Source organism: Leopardus geoffroyi, chromosome C1 (genome assembly GCF_018350155.1).
Source record: "Leopardus geoffroyi isolate Oge1 chromosome C1, O.geoffroyi_Oge1_pat1.0, whole genome shotgun sequence".
In the NCBI taxonomy this organism is placed as follows: Eukaryota; Metazoa; Chordata; class Mammalia; order Carnivora; family Felidae; genus Leopardus; species Leopardus geoffroyi.
Window position 1 is genome coordinate 168152141 of NC_059328.1, and position 13399 is coordinate 168165539.

At 33.8% G+C, this 13399-nt stretch overlaps 1 protein-coding gene across 3 annotated transcripts in view; it reads right to left on the bottom strand.

Annotated features, from left to right (window-relative positions):
- CWC22 (CWC22 spliceosome associated protein homolog) overlaps positions 1–13399 on the bottom strand; it is a 57585-nt gene that overhangs the window by 20751 nt on the left and 23435 nt on the right. For all 3 annotated transcript variants that reach the window (XM_045480392.1, XM_045480393.1, XM_045480391.1), the window contains 7 exons: positions 11177–11422; positions 7704–7832; positions 6010–6178; positions 5577–5630; positions 3635–3770; positions 3335–3541; positions 3180–3242 (listed from right to left, as the gene is read on the bottom strand). In XM_045480392.1, coding sequence (XP_045336348.1) covers positions 3180–3242; positions 3335–3541; positions 3635–3770; positions 5577–5630; positions 6010–6178; positions 7704–7832; positions 11177–11422 — 1004 coding nt within the window. The remainder of the gene's footprint in view (positions 1–3179; positions 3243–3334; positions 3542–3634; positions 3771–5576; positions 5631–6009; positions 6179–7703; positions 7833–11176; positions 11423–13399) is intronic.

The window sequence follows — 13399 nt, forward strand, 5'->3', positions numbered from 1 at the left end:
CCTGCTGTGGCCATTTTTTTTATGCCAATTCTAGAACATTTTATGAAAGAATGAAGGTCAAATGAATTGTCTAGTCGTTTACATCATCCTCTCCTCATCTCTCCACTTTAGAATCTACTTACTGAAATCACTTAGGCAATGACAATTGGATTTCATTAACTGAATGAAGCAGTGGTTTCAAAGTATGCTCTGTGAGTCCCTCAGGGGTCAGGGAGGCCTGTCAGGTGGTCTGCGAGGTCAAAATTGTTTTCATAACAATACAAAGACATTATCTGCCTTTTCACTGTGCTGACATCTACAGTGGGCCAAAAGCAATGGGGGTTGAAACCACTGCAACCTGAGCCCAAATCAAGGCACCAAACTGCACCAGTCACTGTGCTCTTTACTGCCATGCTCTTGCAGGAGGTTTTAAAAAGCCATTCTGACTTAAGAATGCCCTTGAAGAGGAAGGGCATTTCATTTCATTAAATCTCAGTCCTTATGTGTAGGCATATATAGGCATGAACAACAAAACATGAAGTTCATGTATGGCCCTTCTGTTAAAGACAGATGCACAATGGTGATGGTTATCTTTTTTTTTTTTTTTAATTTTTTTTTTCAACGTTTATTTATTTTTGGGACAGAGAGAGACAGAGCATGAACGGGGGAGGGGCAGAGAGAGAGGGAGACACAGAATCGGAAACAGGCTCCAGGCTCTGAGCCATCAGCCCAGAGCCCGACGCGGGGCTCGAACTCCCGGACCGCGAGATCGTGACCTGGCTGAAGTCGGATGCTTAACCGACTGCGCCACCCAGGCGCCCCTGGTGATGGTTATCTTAGAGAAAAGCACCTATGTGATTGCTTGACCTGCCATGGGAATTCGCTACATTTTTCATTTTTACTTGACAGAATGGCTGACGTTAGTTGTTAGGCATTTTGTCAGACATTTTCTCAAATATAAACAAAGTGAGACTGTCACTTCAAGGAAAACAATTAAAAATATTTACCCCCATGATAAAATCAGAATTCTCAAGAGAAAATTAGAGTTTTAGAAAACTCGTATCCATTCTTGTGAGCTTGACAGTTTCCCAATACTCAGACTTCTCTGGTAAGACAGGTGGCAATATTAATAAATGTGATTTCTTGATACTGTGCTAATTTAATTTTGATAATGTTAACATGTTAACACTTGGAAGATATGCATAACTGCGTGAATTGCTATTTCCCAAATGATCAGTGGAGCATGTTACGAAATCATGCATGGGTAAAAGATCCATTCAAAGTGATATGCCATGGGATTTTAATGTAATAGAGTATGAAAATTCATGAATACTGTTTCAGGTTTCACATTTCAATTAATCTTTAAAAACTATCAGCTTTTGGGGGCACCTGGGTAACTTTAGTCAATTAAGTGTCTGATTCTTGATTTCAGGTCAGGTCATGATCTTATGGTTCATGTGACTGAGCCCCACTTTGGGTTCTGTGCCCACAGCATGGAGCCTGCTTGGAATTCTCTCCTTCTATTTCTCCTTCTCTCTCTGCTCCTCCCCATCTTGCACTCTCTCTCTCTCAAAATAAATAAACATTAAAAAAAAAAAAAAACCACCCAAAACTATTAGCTTTTAAATACAGGCATACTCTTAAGGAAGAATATACACATTATCTGAAAAGGCTATTAAAATACTTCTCTCTTTTCCAACCACATATTATCTGTGAGGCGAAATTTTTTTCCTATACATACAAACAACCTATTGCAATAGACTGAACACAAACAATATGAAAATCCATTTCCTATTAAGTCAGATATTAAATTGTACAAAATATATGAAACATGCCATTTTTCTTAAATTTCTTTTGTCTCATAAAGTAGTCATTAAGAGTAGAAAGGGATCTTGAGTTCAAAGAGTTTAAGAAAGTGCTACAATTAAAGAAAGTACCACTTTCCTGGCACTGCCCAACTGCTGATATCGTAAAGAAACGGATGGAGAGTTCCCAAGTTAAAAAAAACAAACAATAACAAAAAAAACAACAGGTATGGTAAAAATTCCATAAATCCATTTAGCATCTTTGAGGGATACTGTAGAAAAGGAAGTTCATAAGAAAAGAAGGCAAAATGGGTCCAAGGAATTCTCCATGTTTAGAAACTAAATTATAATAGCAAAAGGAATCTGGCCGTTGCAGTGAAATGCCCCCAGGAACCTGGTACCTAAGAAGAGAAATCTATTTATTGAACCAGATTTGTAGAATAACGTATAGAAATGTGAAGCTGTTTACACTTTACTTGCTATTTCATTCTACTTCCAAATGACTAAAATAGGAAATGCAGGCAGTGACAGAGCTCTAGGCTGCCTGCTTGCTTCCTGAGAGATTTCAGAACAGTAAGTACTTCTCACACAAAATCACAGCTTGAGGGAAATGGAACTCATAAAATTGTAATTATAATATAATTATATAGGTAATTCTGAATATTAGCTTTAGAAGAAAAATGATACAAATGTGAAAAAAAAAAAAACATTGCCTAAATACTGGCTCTACACTTTATCTATCCTTAAACCAGTAACATTTACATCAAACAAGTTTTGTAACTTGTTCTAGGTCACTTAGCTTGTAAAGGCAGACAAAATACAAACCAAAGTCTGTCCAAAGTTAGTGTTTACAATACATTGGCAACATACAAATGATAATAATAATCAATTTATCAATTTATTGACCATTGATACCCTGTCTGGAATTATTGAGTTTATCAGAATATCAATCTGCTTTCAAGAAATAATAAAGTACAGCACTTTATAATAAAAGAATAGCATTCAGTTGATCATTAAATCAGGGGTAAACTTAACTACTAAATCTTAGGTGGCAGTGAAGTTAAAATGAAAGCCACCAGTAATTCTTAAGTGGTAGTAAATAAAATAAAGGCCATTAGTAATATATGGATATTTCTTAAGAGGAATAAGACTTAAGGGCTGTATAATTTAAACACAGGGAAAGAGGAGACGGACAAAGAGGTAAATAATTTAGAATGAAGTAATACCACCAACAAGCACTAGGCAGAATACTAATGCATGGGGAAAAAAGTGAAGAAAATGGCTTCATAAGAGCAGAGATTTCATCAGGTCAGTGATCTAAACCTTTCTATTAGCATTATAGAGCTACATGAATTGCTTCTACTAATCCAAAATAGACTATAAAATTCTACCTACCTTTCTTAATAGCTTTGTACTTCTCTTCATTCTCCATGAAATTAGGATCCATCTTGAAAACATCTTAAAAAAAGAAATTAAAAAATAGTGTTTATTTTCTATACTTACATTTGTTGGTGTCCCACGTCCCAAATCTCTCCCAACCCCTGACTCACTAAGAACATCTTCTGGATTATAGTCATCCTCCAGAGGAAGCATATGAGTGAACTGATCATCTTCTTCTACTAAATCAAGTCCTTCTAGGATAACAGGGTGGTCCTTAAATCCATCCTTCCGTACAGCAAACATCACTTCAATCATATACTGAACTCTTTTATCAATTTCAGACTCATGGAGAATATTTCGGAGGCGCTCAAATATAGCTAAAGTTAAAATCAAAGAAAAAAACAGGAAAATAAGTAAAAAATATAATACTCAAGCCAAAGCTCGATATCAAACTGAGAGCATATACTTGCCATTGATTCCTCTTGGTGACACCTGTGTTAATTTAAGGCCACATTCCTTGAGAAAACCAATAGCTACTTCAACACTATCATCAGTTGGTCTTTCCAGGAGCAAAGTGAGCATCTCTAGGCATAAAACTTCATGTGCCTTAAACAGAATGAAGACATTTGGAATAGAGAAAATACTTTTAAATACATTAACCTACTATTAACAGTAATTTAAAAAATTAGCAAATCTTGTTTTTGCAGCAATAATATTATACATTTGATGAGCAAAGTTTTATAATGCATATAGAAATACTCCAAATATGGGATACAATTTTTTTTACTTTCATTAGGCATCTGTTAAAAATTTCCAGATGATTGTTCCAAAAATCTAAATTATACTGAATACAACTATTTGATTTATCTCCAGAAGAAATAATTCTTCTTACACGCTACATGTATCAAACGATATGTTTATAGGAAATGCCATAATTAACTTCCAAATATAAGTTAAAAATCACGTACTAATTTTTTACAATCAGTATGTGAAGAATAGTAATACTATTATTTTTTCTAATACCCTTCTTCACAACCACAAGTCTTTACAGCCATTTCCCAGGTCATTCTATCAGCCACTCTGTTATTTAGCAAATAGTTCATAAATTATATGAATAATTTTATCCAAAAATATCTTAACTGTTTCTGGTACTCAAGGACACTTTTGAAATACTTCCCTTTTTTTTTTTTTTTTTTTTTAAACTAAATCAAGTTATTTACACTGGTCACGTTTGAAACTTAGTACTTCTAAATAATGCCAGGAAGGGTGGGAATAAAATTCTCCTGAGAAGCTTTGCTGTGAAAAGAAAATGTACCGGGAGGCACTTTTAAGACACTGTTTATATGCCTTTCTAAGGTTGGATCCTTCTTTGAGATGGGGAGGGAAACAGTCTAACTCTTAGGAAAATATTCTTTCCATTGAGTACAGTATCAAAAACACGTCTTAACAGTCTAATATCAGTGATTAGAAAATATTGCCCTGTACCATAATTGAGAAGATCTAAAATATTTAACATTTTAACTGTTTTGTAGCAATGCCAAAAATATCTTCATAATGAGTGTAGTTAATATACATTCAAAACTAAAACTTACTATCTGTTCTGTTATAGGCACGTGAAATTAAGTCTCCATGGTCTTAAGAAGCAGGTTAGCATTGTAGTAATTTAACTCAGTAGGTTAAAATCTAATAGATTTCTAAGAGTGAACACTGGAAAGCATTTCATGTAGGAAAGAATTAAAATATTAATGGTAGATAAATAAGATTAAGTGTGACTTCAAAATTCTTCATCTTATATATAGAAAGAAACCTTTGAATGCTAATGAGAGCAATTTTATTATTTTCAAGTTTAAACAGAAATTAAATTAAAAAAAAAACCCTCTCAAATAGATCAATGGATGAATACAAAATAATCATAAAACCTGAACAATAAAAAGACAAAACTATTTACATTTAAAACAGATTAAGATTACTTAGAATTACTTAAAATTTATATTTTATAAACTGATTCTAAGAATATATGACTTTATATACTACGTAGTTGCAGAGAAAAGAATTTCTTATAGAATAGAATATCAGCACGAGGTTCTCAAAACAACAGGTACAGGAGAAAAGAGTAGAAGAAATATCAACTTTATTGTCTTATAAATATGATTAAATTATATTCTTTAAAGGAATAATTTATAGTTGAATAACCACATATAGTATTATCAATGTGATAAAATACTGTTCTGTGTTCCTCTTTTTATTTAAGAATGTTAAACACGTTTATTATAGTTTTAAAACTAAAATATCACCCAAGATACTTTTCTGAAAGACTACAAGGCGAAACAAAAATAGAGATGTGTCAATGAAGTGGCATCAAGCATGTGGTCTAATGCCACTGAACGGCATCAAGTATTAAAAATTACTTACCACGTTTTGGTTAATAAGATGTGCCACAAATTTTGAAGCAGTCAAACAAAGTTGCTGAAAAGTGAACAGAGACAAAGTTAATCTATAAACTAAAACCAATTTTCAGTTAACTACTGAATCTCCAGCTCACTTACACACTCTACTTAAAATATGTAGCACACAAACGTAATTTTTATAGTACAGAAAGTTACAAGATAAAAACTATTACATGTGAAATAGTGCCGTTTCTGGCTAAATAATTACAATTCTGCAGTTATAGCCATTGTGTCTGTGGCTCATCATTAGTCGCCAGGGATATTTAATAAAACAAAAAAATATTCTCATGAAAGGAATGCAAGGAATTCCTATGTAGCAATCAATATTGCTTACCACTGTTGATAATAGATTAGTCTGTCCCTATGTGGCAGGCAATTTACAAGCCCATAATACATACCTTATCATTTCTTCGATAGCCTTTTCGAAAATTAAGAATTAACCTCTTGAGGATTAATTCTCCGATTTGTGGAAATTTTGAGTTGATAATTGCCACTAATGCTGCATAAACATGGGTGAAGATCGGAGAAGCACTCTGTGCTTGCAAAACAGATCTGGACAGCAGGCCTCTGTTTAAAAAAAAAAAAAAAAAAGAGTCAATAATCACCAAATTAATTAAAAGAAAAAAAAAACATTTAAAATCTAGCAATATGACTCATCTGTAAATAAACACAATAGCTAAAACTGGACTAAATCTTCCTCACCTTATCTAGTCTTACTGATAAACAAAAACTTTTGAAAAACAAAACTTCGGATCTGTGCTTTTTTTAAAACAGCTTTGTCTACAATTACTTTCTTCAAAAATTTTTTTTCTCTAAATTCCTCTTTTCCTTGCCTATGTCTCTTCGATCTAATCATGAATTTGAGTTTTTAAAGAATTTTATACTAATGTTTTATATCTTCAAAAAAGTGAAGGAAAAAAAGATCTGCATCAAAAACTAAAATTAGAAGTTGAATTTCCACTGTGAGCCCATCATTTATATAAAATTAATTCTGTGATTAAAGACAAATTTGGATGGTTTCCATCTTTAAGCCTATGTTAGTAAAATGAAGATTTGGAATACTGCTATGAGACAGACACAGTTAAAGCATTGCAAGAATAATAATGCTAAAACAATGACAGGAAAATATAAGGTTCCACTTCTAACTCATTCTGAAGTGAGCATGGTTGTATATGCATTTGATAAGGGGAGAAATGCAAAGTGAGCTAACTGAAGAGTTATTTTTAGCAATGTAATGACAAATAATTACCGGATTGCCAAAAGGCAGGAAAACAATATCTTAACAGTTATTAGGTTTAACTTTGACAACTGAATCACCAGAGTAGAAAATGAGAAAAGAACACCCAGCTTATAAACTGTGAGATCTTAAGCAACCCATAAAGCTTCTGCTGCTTTCTGACTAAAACGGGAGAGCTCTACCTACCTTTTAAGGACAGTGGGTGCCTCTTGGTCAACTTTTATATCCCCACAACATGCTACACCTTACTTTCTATGACCTCCCCACAATGTTTTTGAGATGATAAATCAAGGTCATGTGAAATGACATCGGAAAGCATCCCTCAGATTTTAAAATAAAAAATAGCATATGAAATATTTCTATTTCCTGACCCTTTTAAAATCATGACCATTTAAAACCACAGAGAAAATGACTGTCACTCCCTTCTGCTTTTCTAAAATTCACCACTGATTTTTCTCATTTCTTTCCCATTCTCACTTTGCTTTCATTAGAAATGAACGTTATATAATAACATTTTAATAATAAATAAATACTATAATATAAATATAATAAAAATATAATAAAATATTCATTATTTCTCATGAGTTTAAATTAGAAGTATTCAGTAAACAAATATCTGCCCCAAAATCAGTATGTGACATCAAACCTTCTCAAAAAGCAAAAACTCCAGGCAATTTCTAACAGTGAAGCACAAGTTATTTGTTAGTAGTTTACATTTTTACAAGAACTGCATTTTAAATAATTATTCTCAACTATTAAAGCAGCACAATGAATCAGTGATTACTGTCCATGTGGATATTATGTTCCTTTGAAAAATTGCTATGAAATACTATAAATAAAATAGTTGATGCTTACCTTCCTCTAACTATATTTTCTTGAAGAAGTTCTTGAATAATAATACCTATATTAGAAATGTTGACTTTGTTGATAAGACCATTGATTGACTTCTTTAGGGCCTCCCAACTCATCCTCTGGTATGCTAAGCTAAAAAGAATTGATTTTAATAAAATGAAAACTTACACAATGATTACAATAACAAGAGGTTATAATAAGAACTTAAAAAATACTTAGTGTTCCTTTGTTTTTAACATTATATTCACAAATGACCTCAAAGTGCAGTAAAATATATGACTATATGACTACAAATACATAGATTATATCCTAAACCATATTTGTTGTTCTGTACATATGATGCTCATCTATAGATCACTTCTCTTTAATAATATAATAAAATTATGTAAGGATAATGTTTTATTCTTATATCCATGTACATTACAAATCATAACATCCATTTATTAGATTCAATGCATATTTATTTTACATTATAACATTCACTTACTTTAAATTATCTTTAAAAAATATTTAAAAATGACAGTTTTAAAAAATTTAAATTATAATATGAAGTATCCAAATATAAGCCATAGAAAGTAGATTTTTATTATGACCTTTCTCATAAAAGCATGAAAAAAAACAAATATTTTAAACTATAAAGAAATGGTAAAATTTACAGGAAAAGGGAAGGTCACATGAAATCATAGGGCTGAAAGACTGTTGTATTTTAAAGAACATCTCTACATTTAGGCAGTAATCCCACAGCTATATTGGCTGTTTTTTAACTTAGATCTCAGGCAAATAATTTAGCCTAATTGGGTTTATTTTCTTTTAAAGTTCTAAAATTTTATGGTTTTTACATTTATTTCTCTGTGAAATATGATTTCACCTGCAGAAAGTCATATCTTTTTTTTCTTCCTTATACTTCTCTGGCAGTCTGGTGAAGCTGATGGACTTCTTGGAATAATATATATAAATATATAGGACTACAAAGGATAGCAATCATATTTAAATAGTTTTCAAAGCATGAAAAGAAAAAAAGTTTGATACAGTATTCTATGTGTGTGTCTTTTTAAAAAATATTTATTTTTGGGAAAGGGAGAGAGACAGAAGGCGAGTAGGGGAGGGGCAGAGAGAAAGAATCTGAAGCAGGCACTGGGCTCTGAGAGGTGTCAGCACAGGGCCCGATGCCGGGCTCAAACTCATGAACCGCAAGACCATGACCTGAGCTGAAGTCGGAAGCTTAACCGACTGAGACATTCAGGAGCCCCTCTATGTGCTTAACACATTAAATAATACAAGGTGGTGGTGGGCCTAATCACTTCTTTAATTTCTAAATTAGCATGGCCATAAACAATATTTTGAGATATTTGCAACAAATAGTCTGTTAATACTATGATCTACTGCCTACATTCCTAATATAAAGAAATGCCAAATTTTAGTGAGAGATTAGTAATAATAAAGATGCAATTTTTTTCTTTCCATTTACATTCACAGATTGCCTAAATTCTACCCATGGGTAGAAGGTCTATAGGTTACGAGTCCCTGTTCTGGAGTGGCTTACCAAGGCAGAGGTGGTGAGAGCAGTCTGCCCTGGTGCGGAAGAGTTATTTCATCACTGACATTGTCCTCAGAAGATACTGAGGACAAAAAGCGGACTCACCTGCAGTTAATTATATTGTTTTTAAATTCCGTATAGATCATGTATCCCCTAAATGCCTGCATCTGAGGTGGGCAGAACACTCCCAATGGCCCCCAACCTCATCCCTTTAGTATGCTATTATTTGAGAAAGAAGATCAATGGCTTAAAAACTAGCCTAGTTAATAAGATAGTTGATACACAATCAATCTCTCTATATAAAGCTTGGAAAAAAACTAATCAAGTACAATTGTATTTCCTAATTAAGAAGCCTAATTAAGAATACAATTCACCTGACTTATTATCTACTAAAAGCAAAGTCTGTAGGCTTCTTTTAGAGACTTCTACTTCTCCTTGTCCCTTATCCCCTGCCTATGAACAGACTTAAAATTTATATAAAATTATCTTCCAGGAATCTGTGTAAAATTACAAACACTGTGGACTCTTCTCCACCCACTTTATTTACAAGGAAGTAAGACTTGGCTTAATAACAATGTTTCTGGTCTTTTACAATTAGGATTGCTTTGGACAGAATTGGGGACCATGACTCTTTCTCACTAATGCTGCTACTACTGCCTCGGAGAGCAGAGAGCAAAATGCTTACATGCTCATGAAGCTCCTACTGACCACAGAAGCCCTTTCCAAATCCCTTCCCAACATAACATTGCAGGCATTGCCAGCAAGTACTGGAATATGACACATACAGAGAAACTTTCTAATTAGTTTTAAATTTAATGTCATCTAATGTCCCTTTCTAGCTTATAAATTTTACAAATTTTATCTCAAATATTTATACTTGATATAAATGGCATTTCTACTTCCAGCCAATTCATGAAGTAACTTTAGATTTCATTTATAAAAAGGTTCTCAAGTACTTTCAAGTTGCCATTAAAATACCTATGAAATTGTGGGAACACTACTGGCTCACCTGGAAATCTGTTTTTCTTATCTCTATCCCATCTCTTTCCTCTATCCCATCTTTTTATTACCTAACTGGCAACTGAGTGATCATTTCAATCTTGGATTGTATTACCTCATTCTGCTAGAGAATAACATCTTGAAAACTTAGCTGTGTTTTCATACATAGTTCTTCTCATCTCAATTATTTTGAAAAGGGAAGTGAAGATATGTATTTTCAGGGTGTATGTTCATATATGAATTTCGACTGTTTGCCTTAGCAAAAAATTATAGTCTAACATGGTATGGTCTAAGAAAAGTATGGGTAGAGAAAACTGTCAACTTCATGCCATAGATTAGTATAGGAGTTGGCAAACTACATCCATGACCCAAATGCATCCTATAGTCCATTTTTATAAATAAAGCTTAACTAGAACAAAGCCATATTCATTTGTTTACATACTACCTATGGCTGTATTCACAGCATTCAAGAGCAGAGTCGAGCAGCGGCAACAGACAGAACAACGCATAAAACCTAAAATATTTACTACCTGGCCTTTCACAGAAAAAGTTTGCCACTCTTGGTTTGGTATAACTGGAAAGATCCATTTTAGCTCTAAAATATCAATAATGCTCTTGACTATCTATGAAAAATGTATACTACTAATAGGCATGCATACAACTATAAAAGGAATAGTTTGAAAATAGTAAAAATAAAAGATCTTTCCTTAAACTCTTTGATTTACTCATGCAAAAAAATAAAATGTTGAGCTAATGTCAGGGCAAATAGTAAGCAGAGCTCCAAGGGAGCTTACGGAATAAAGAAGAGAAGTCTAATTTGAGGTCCCTACCATTTTGGACTGGTAATGTAAACTCTCAATAGCCAAGGTTAATTAGACCACAGTTGATTTTTTTTCAGAAAGGGTATCATCGCTTTGTACACTTAGTGATATTAACATGCCTGTTTTTATCTGTAATCTGCTCTTGCATCATCCTGAGCTTCGCAGGAGGAATGTATGCTCCACCAGTACGAGTAAGAAGAGGATCCAGTTCATCTTTCTTCTTCTTTGCAGTAGGTTCATCCTGAGCAGGGGAATTCTGGGTTACTGACGGTTCTGGGCTTCTTCTCCCAGGAGATGGGGATTTCCGAGACCTTTTACGATCAGCATCTCTTTCTCTTTCTCTGCGTTTTTCTCGGTCCCTACTTCTGTAAAATTTAAAAAAAAATTTTTTTTTTTGGAGAAAAGACCATATAAATTACATTCTTAAACGAGCTACATACCAAATGAGCAAGACCATTTGCAGGTCACAAATTCAGATAAGGAAAAGTGGTTTGGAATGGTGACAAAGTGCTTCACAGAGAAGATAGAACTTAAAAGAGGTCTTCAAAGCTTGACAGAATTTACACTGGGGCAAGTTGAGGAAAGTGGAGGAGGAAGGAGGGCATTCTGCAACTAGTGGAAGACAGAGTAACTACTAGAAAAGTAAGCAGGGATGTTCAAGCTAATTAGCAGAATAGTCAGGAAACAATAAGGAATCATGTATAATGGCAGTTGGAAAGATGAATTTGAGTCAGACTATGAAATCTTTAAAGACAAGGAACAGACTTCAAGTTTTTTATACTGGAGTTGATGGGGAATCATTAGTAGCTTTTGAGTGTGATAATGACGTGAAAATAGTGTTTTAAGAAGACAATTTAGCCTCTGACATACATGATAAACTGTATAAAGAAGAAACCAGAATTTATCTCCAAATGGCAATTTAGAAGTAAAATTATCTTAAAAAACTGTAACATTTGAAATTATTCCTCCATAGAAGTGGCATTTAAAACCTCAGAATATCAGAAACATCTGGTTATTCGAGACAGTGTAAAAAAAATCAACTATTTTCTACCTATAAGTGCCCATTCTTAAGCTATCATTTTTGTAGCTGAGTATCCATTCTGAAGCTAACATTTTAAAACAGTCAAGGTATTATTCTCTGAAATGATCAAGAACTAATGGGAAACAGTGAGTGAGTAATCCATTCTTAGGCTAACATTTTTAAAACAATCAAGGTATTATTCTCTGAAATTATCAAGAACTAATGGGAAATAGTAAATACCTGCTTTTTGCTATTTTTTCTGAGAAGAATTTGTCCACTTAGCTATTTTTTACCTATACTACCTGGGAAACTCAGATCATTCTGCTCACACTTTGGGCATCATGAGTTAAATGAATATAGTAAATAAAAACAAGTTTCATTTATCACTATTACCAGGAAACTGCTGGCTAGATTTTAGCTAGATCTAGGAAGGGTGTATTTGAGATGGTCTGTCTTAACAAACAGTAATACAACTTACACACAAAGAGAAAGCAGTCACCTAGCCAGGTAGATGCAGAGAAGCTGCTTTGAAACTTAAGTATACCACTATCCACGGAGACACACTGAACAGAAGGGAAGAAAAGTGGTTCCAAATAGACACGTTAATTAGTCACAAAGCCAGGTGCACTGAAATCTAGGCAGTGATTTGCAACTGAGTTGCTTCTTATTGTGAGTGTGATATGTTCCAAGAGAGCAGCTACAGCAGGAATTTACTGGCATCGGTTATGATTCTTCTGAGAAACACTAGGTAAGACTGCTAGCTGGCTGATAAACTTGCATCTTTATAATTTTAATATTTGGATCTTCGGAGTGCAGAGATAATAGAGTCAGTCTTCTTTGAGACTAAATAGCATCTCTTCCAATGCTTTCATACTGTTAGCTTTTATTTCTACATAATTCACAGTCTGCTTACTTCATAGTATTGTTGTACGGATCAAATGAGACTTAGGTACATACAATGGACCAAAACCAGTTACAATGAAGCAATAGTCAGAGATTTTGGAAAAAAACATGGGCATTGGAGTCAAAATTGAATTCAGGGGCGCCTGGGTGGCTCAGTCGGTTGGGCGTCCGACTTCAGCTCAGGTCACGATCTCGCGGTCCGTGAGTTCGAGCCCCGCATCAGGCTCTGGGCTGATGGCTCAGAGCCTGGAGCCTGCTTCTGATTCTGTGTCTCCCTCTCTCTGCCCCTCCCCCATTCATGCTCTGTCTTTCTCTGTCTCAAAAATAAATAAACGTTAAAAAAAAAAATTAAAAAAAAAAAAATTGAATTCAAATCCCAGTTTCATTGTCAACCAGATAGGCAACTGCAACCTCAGGT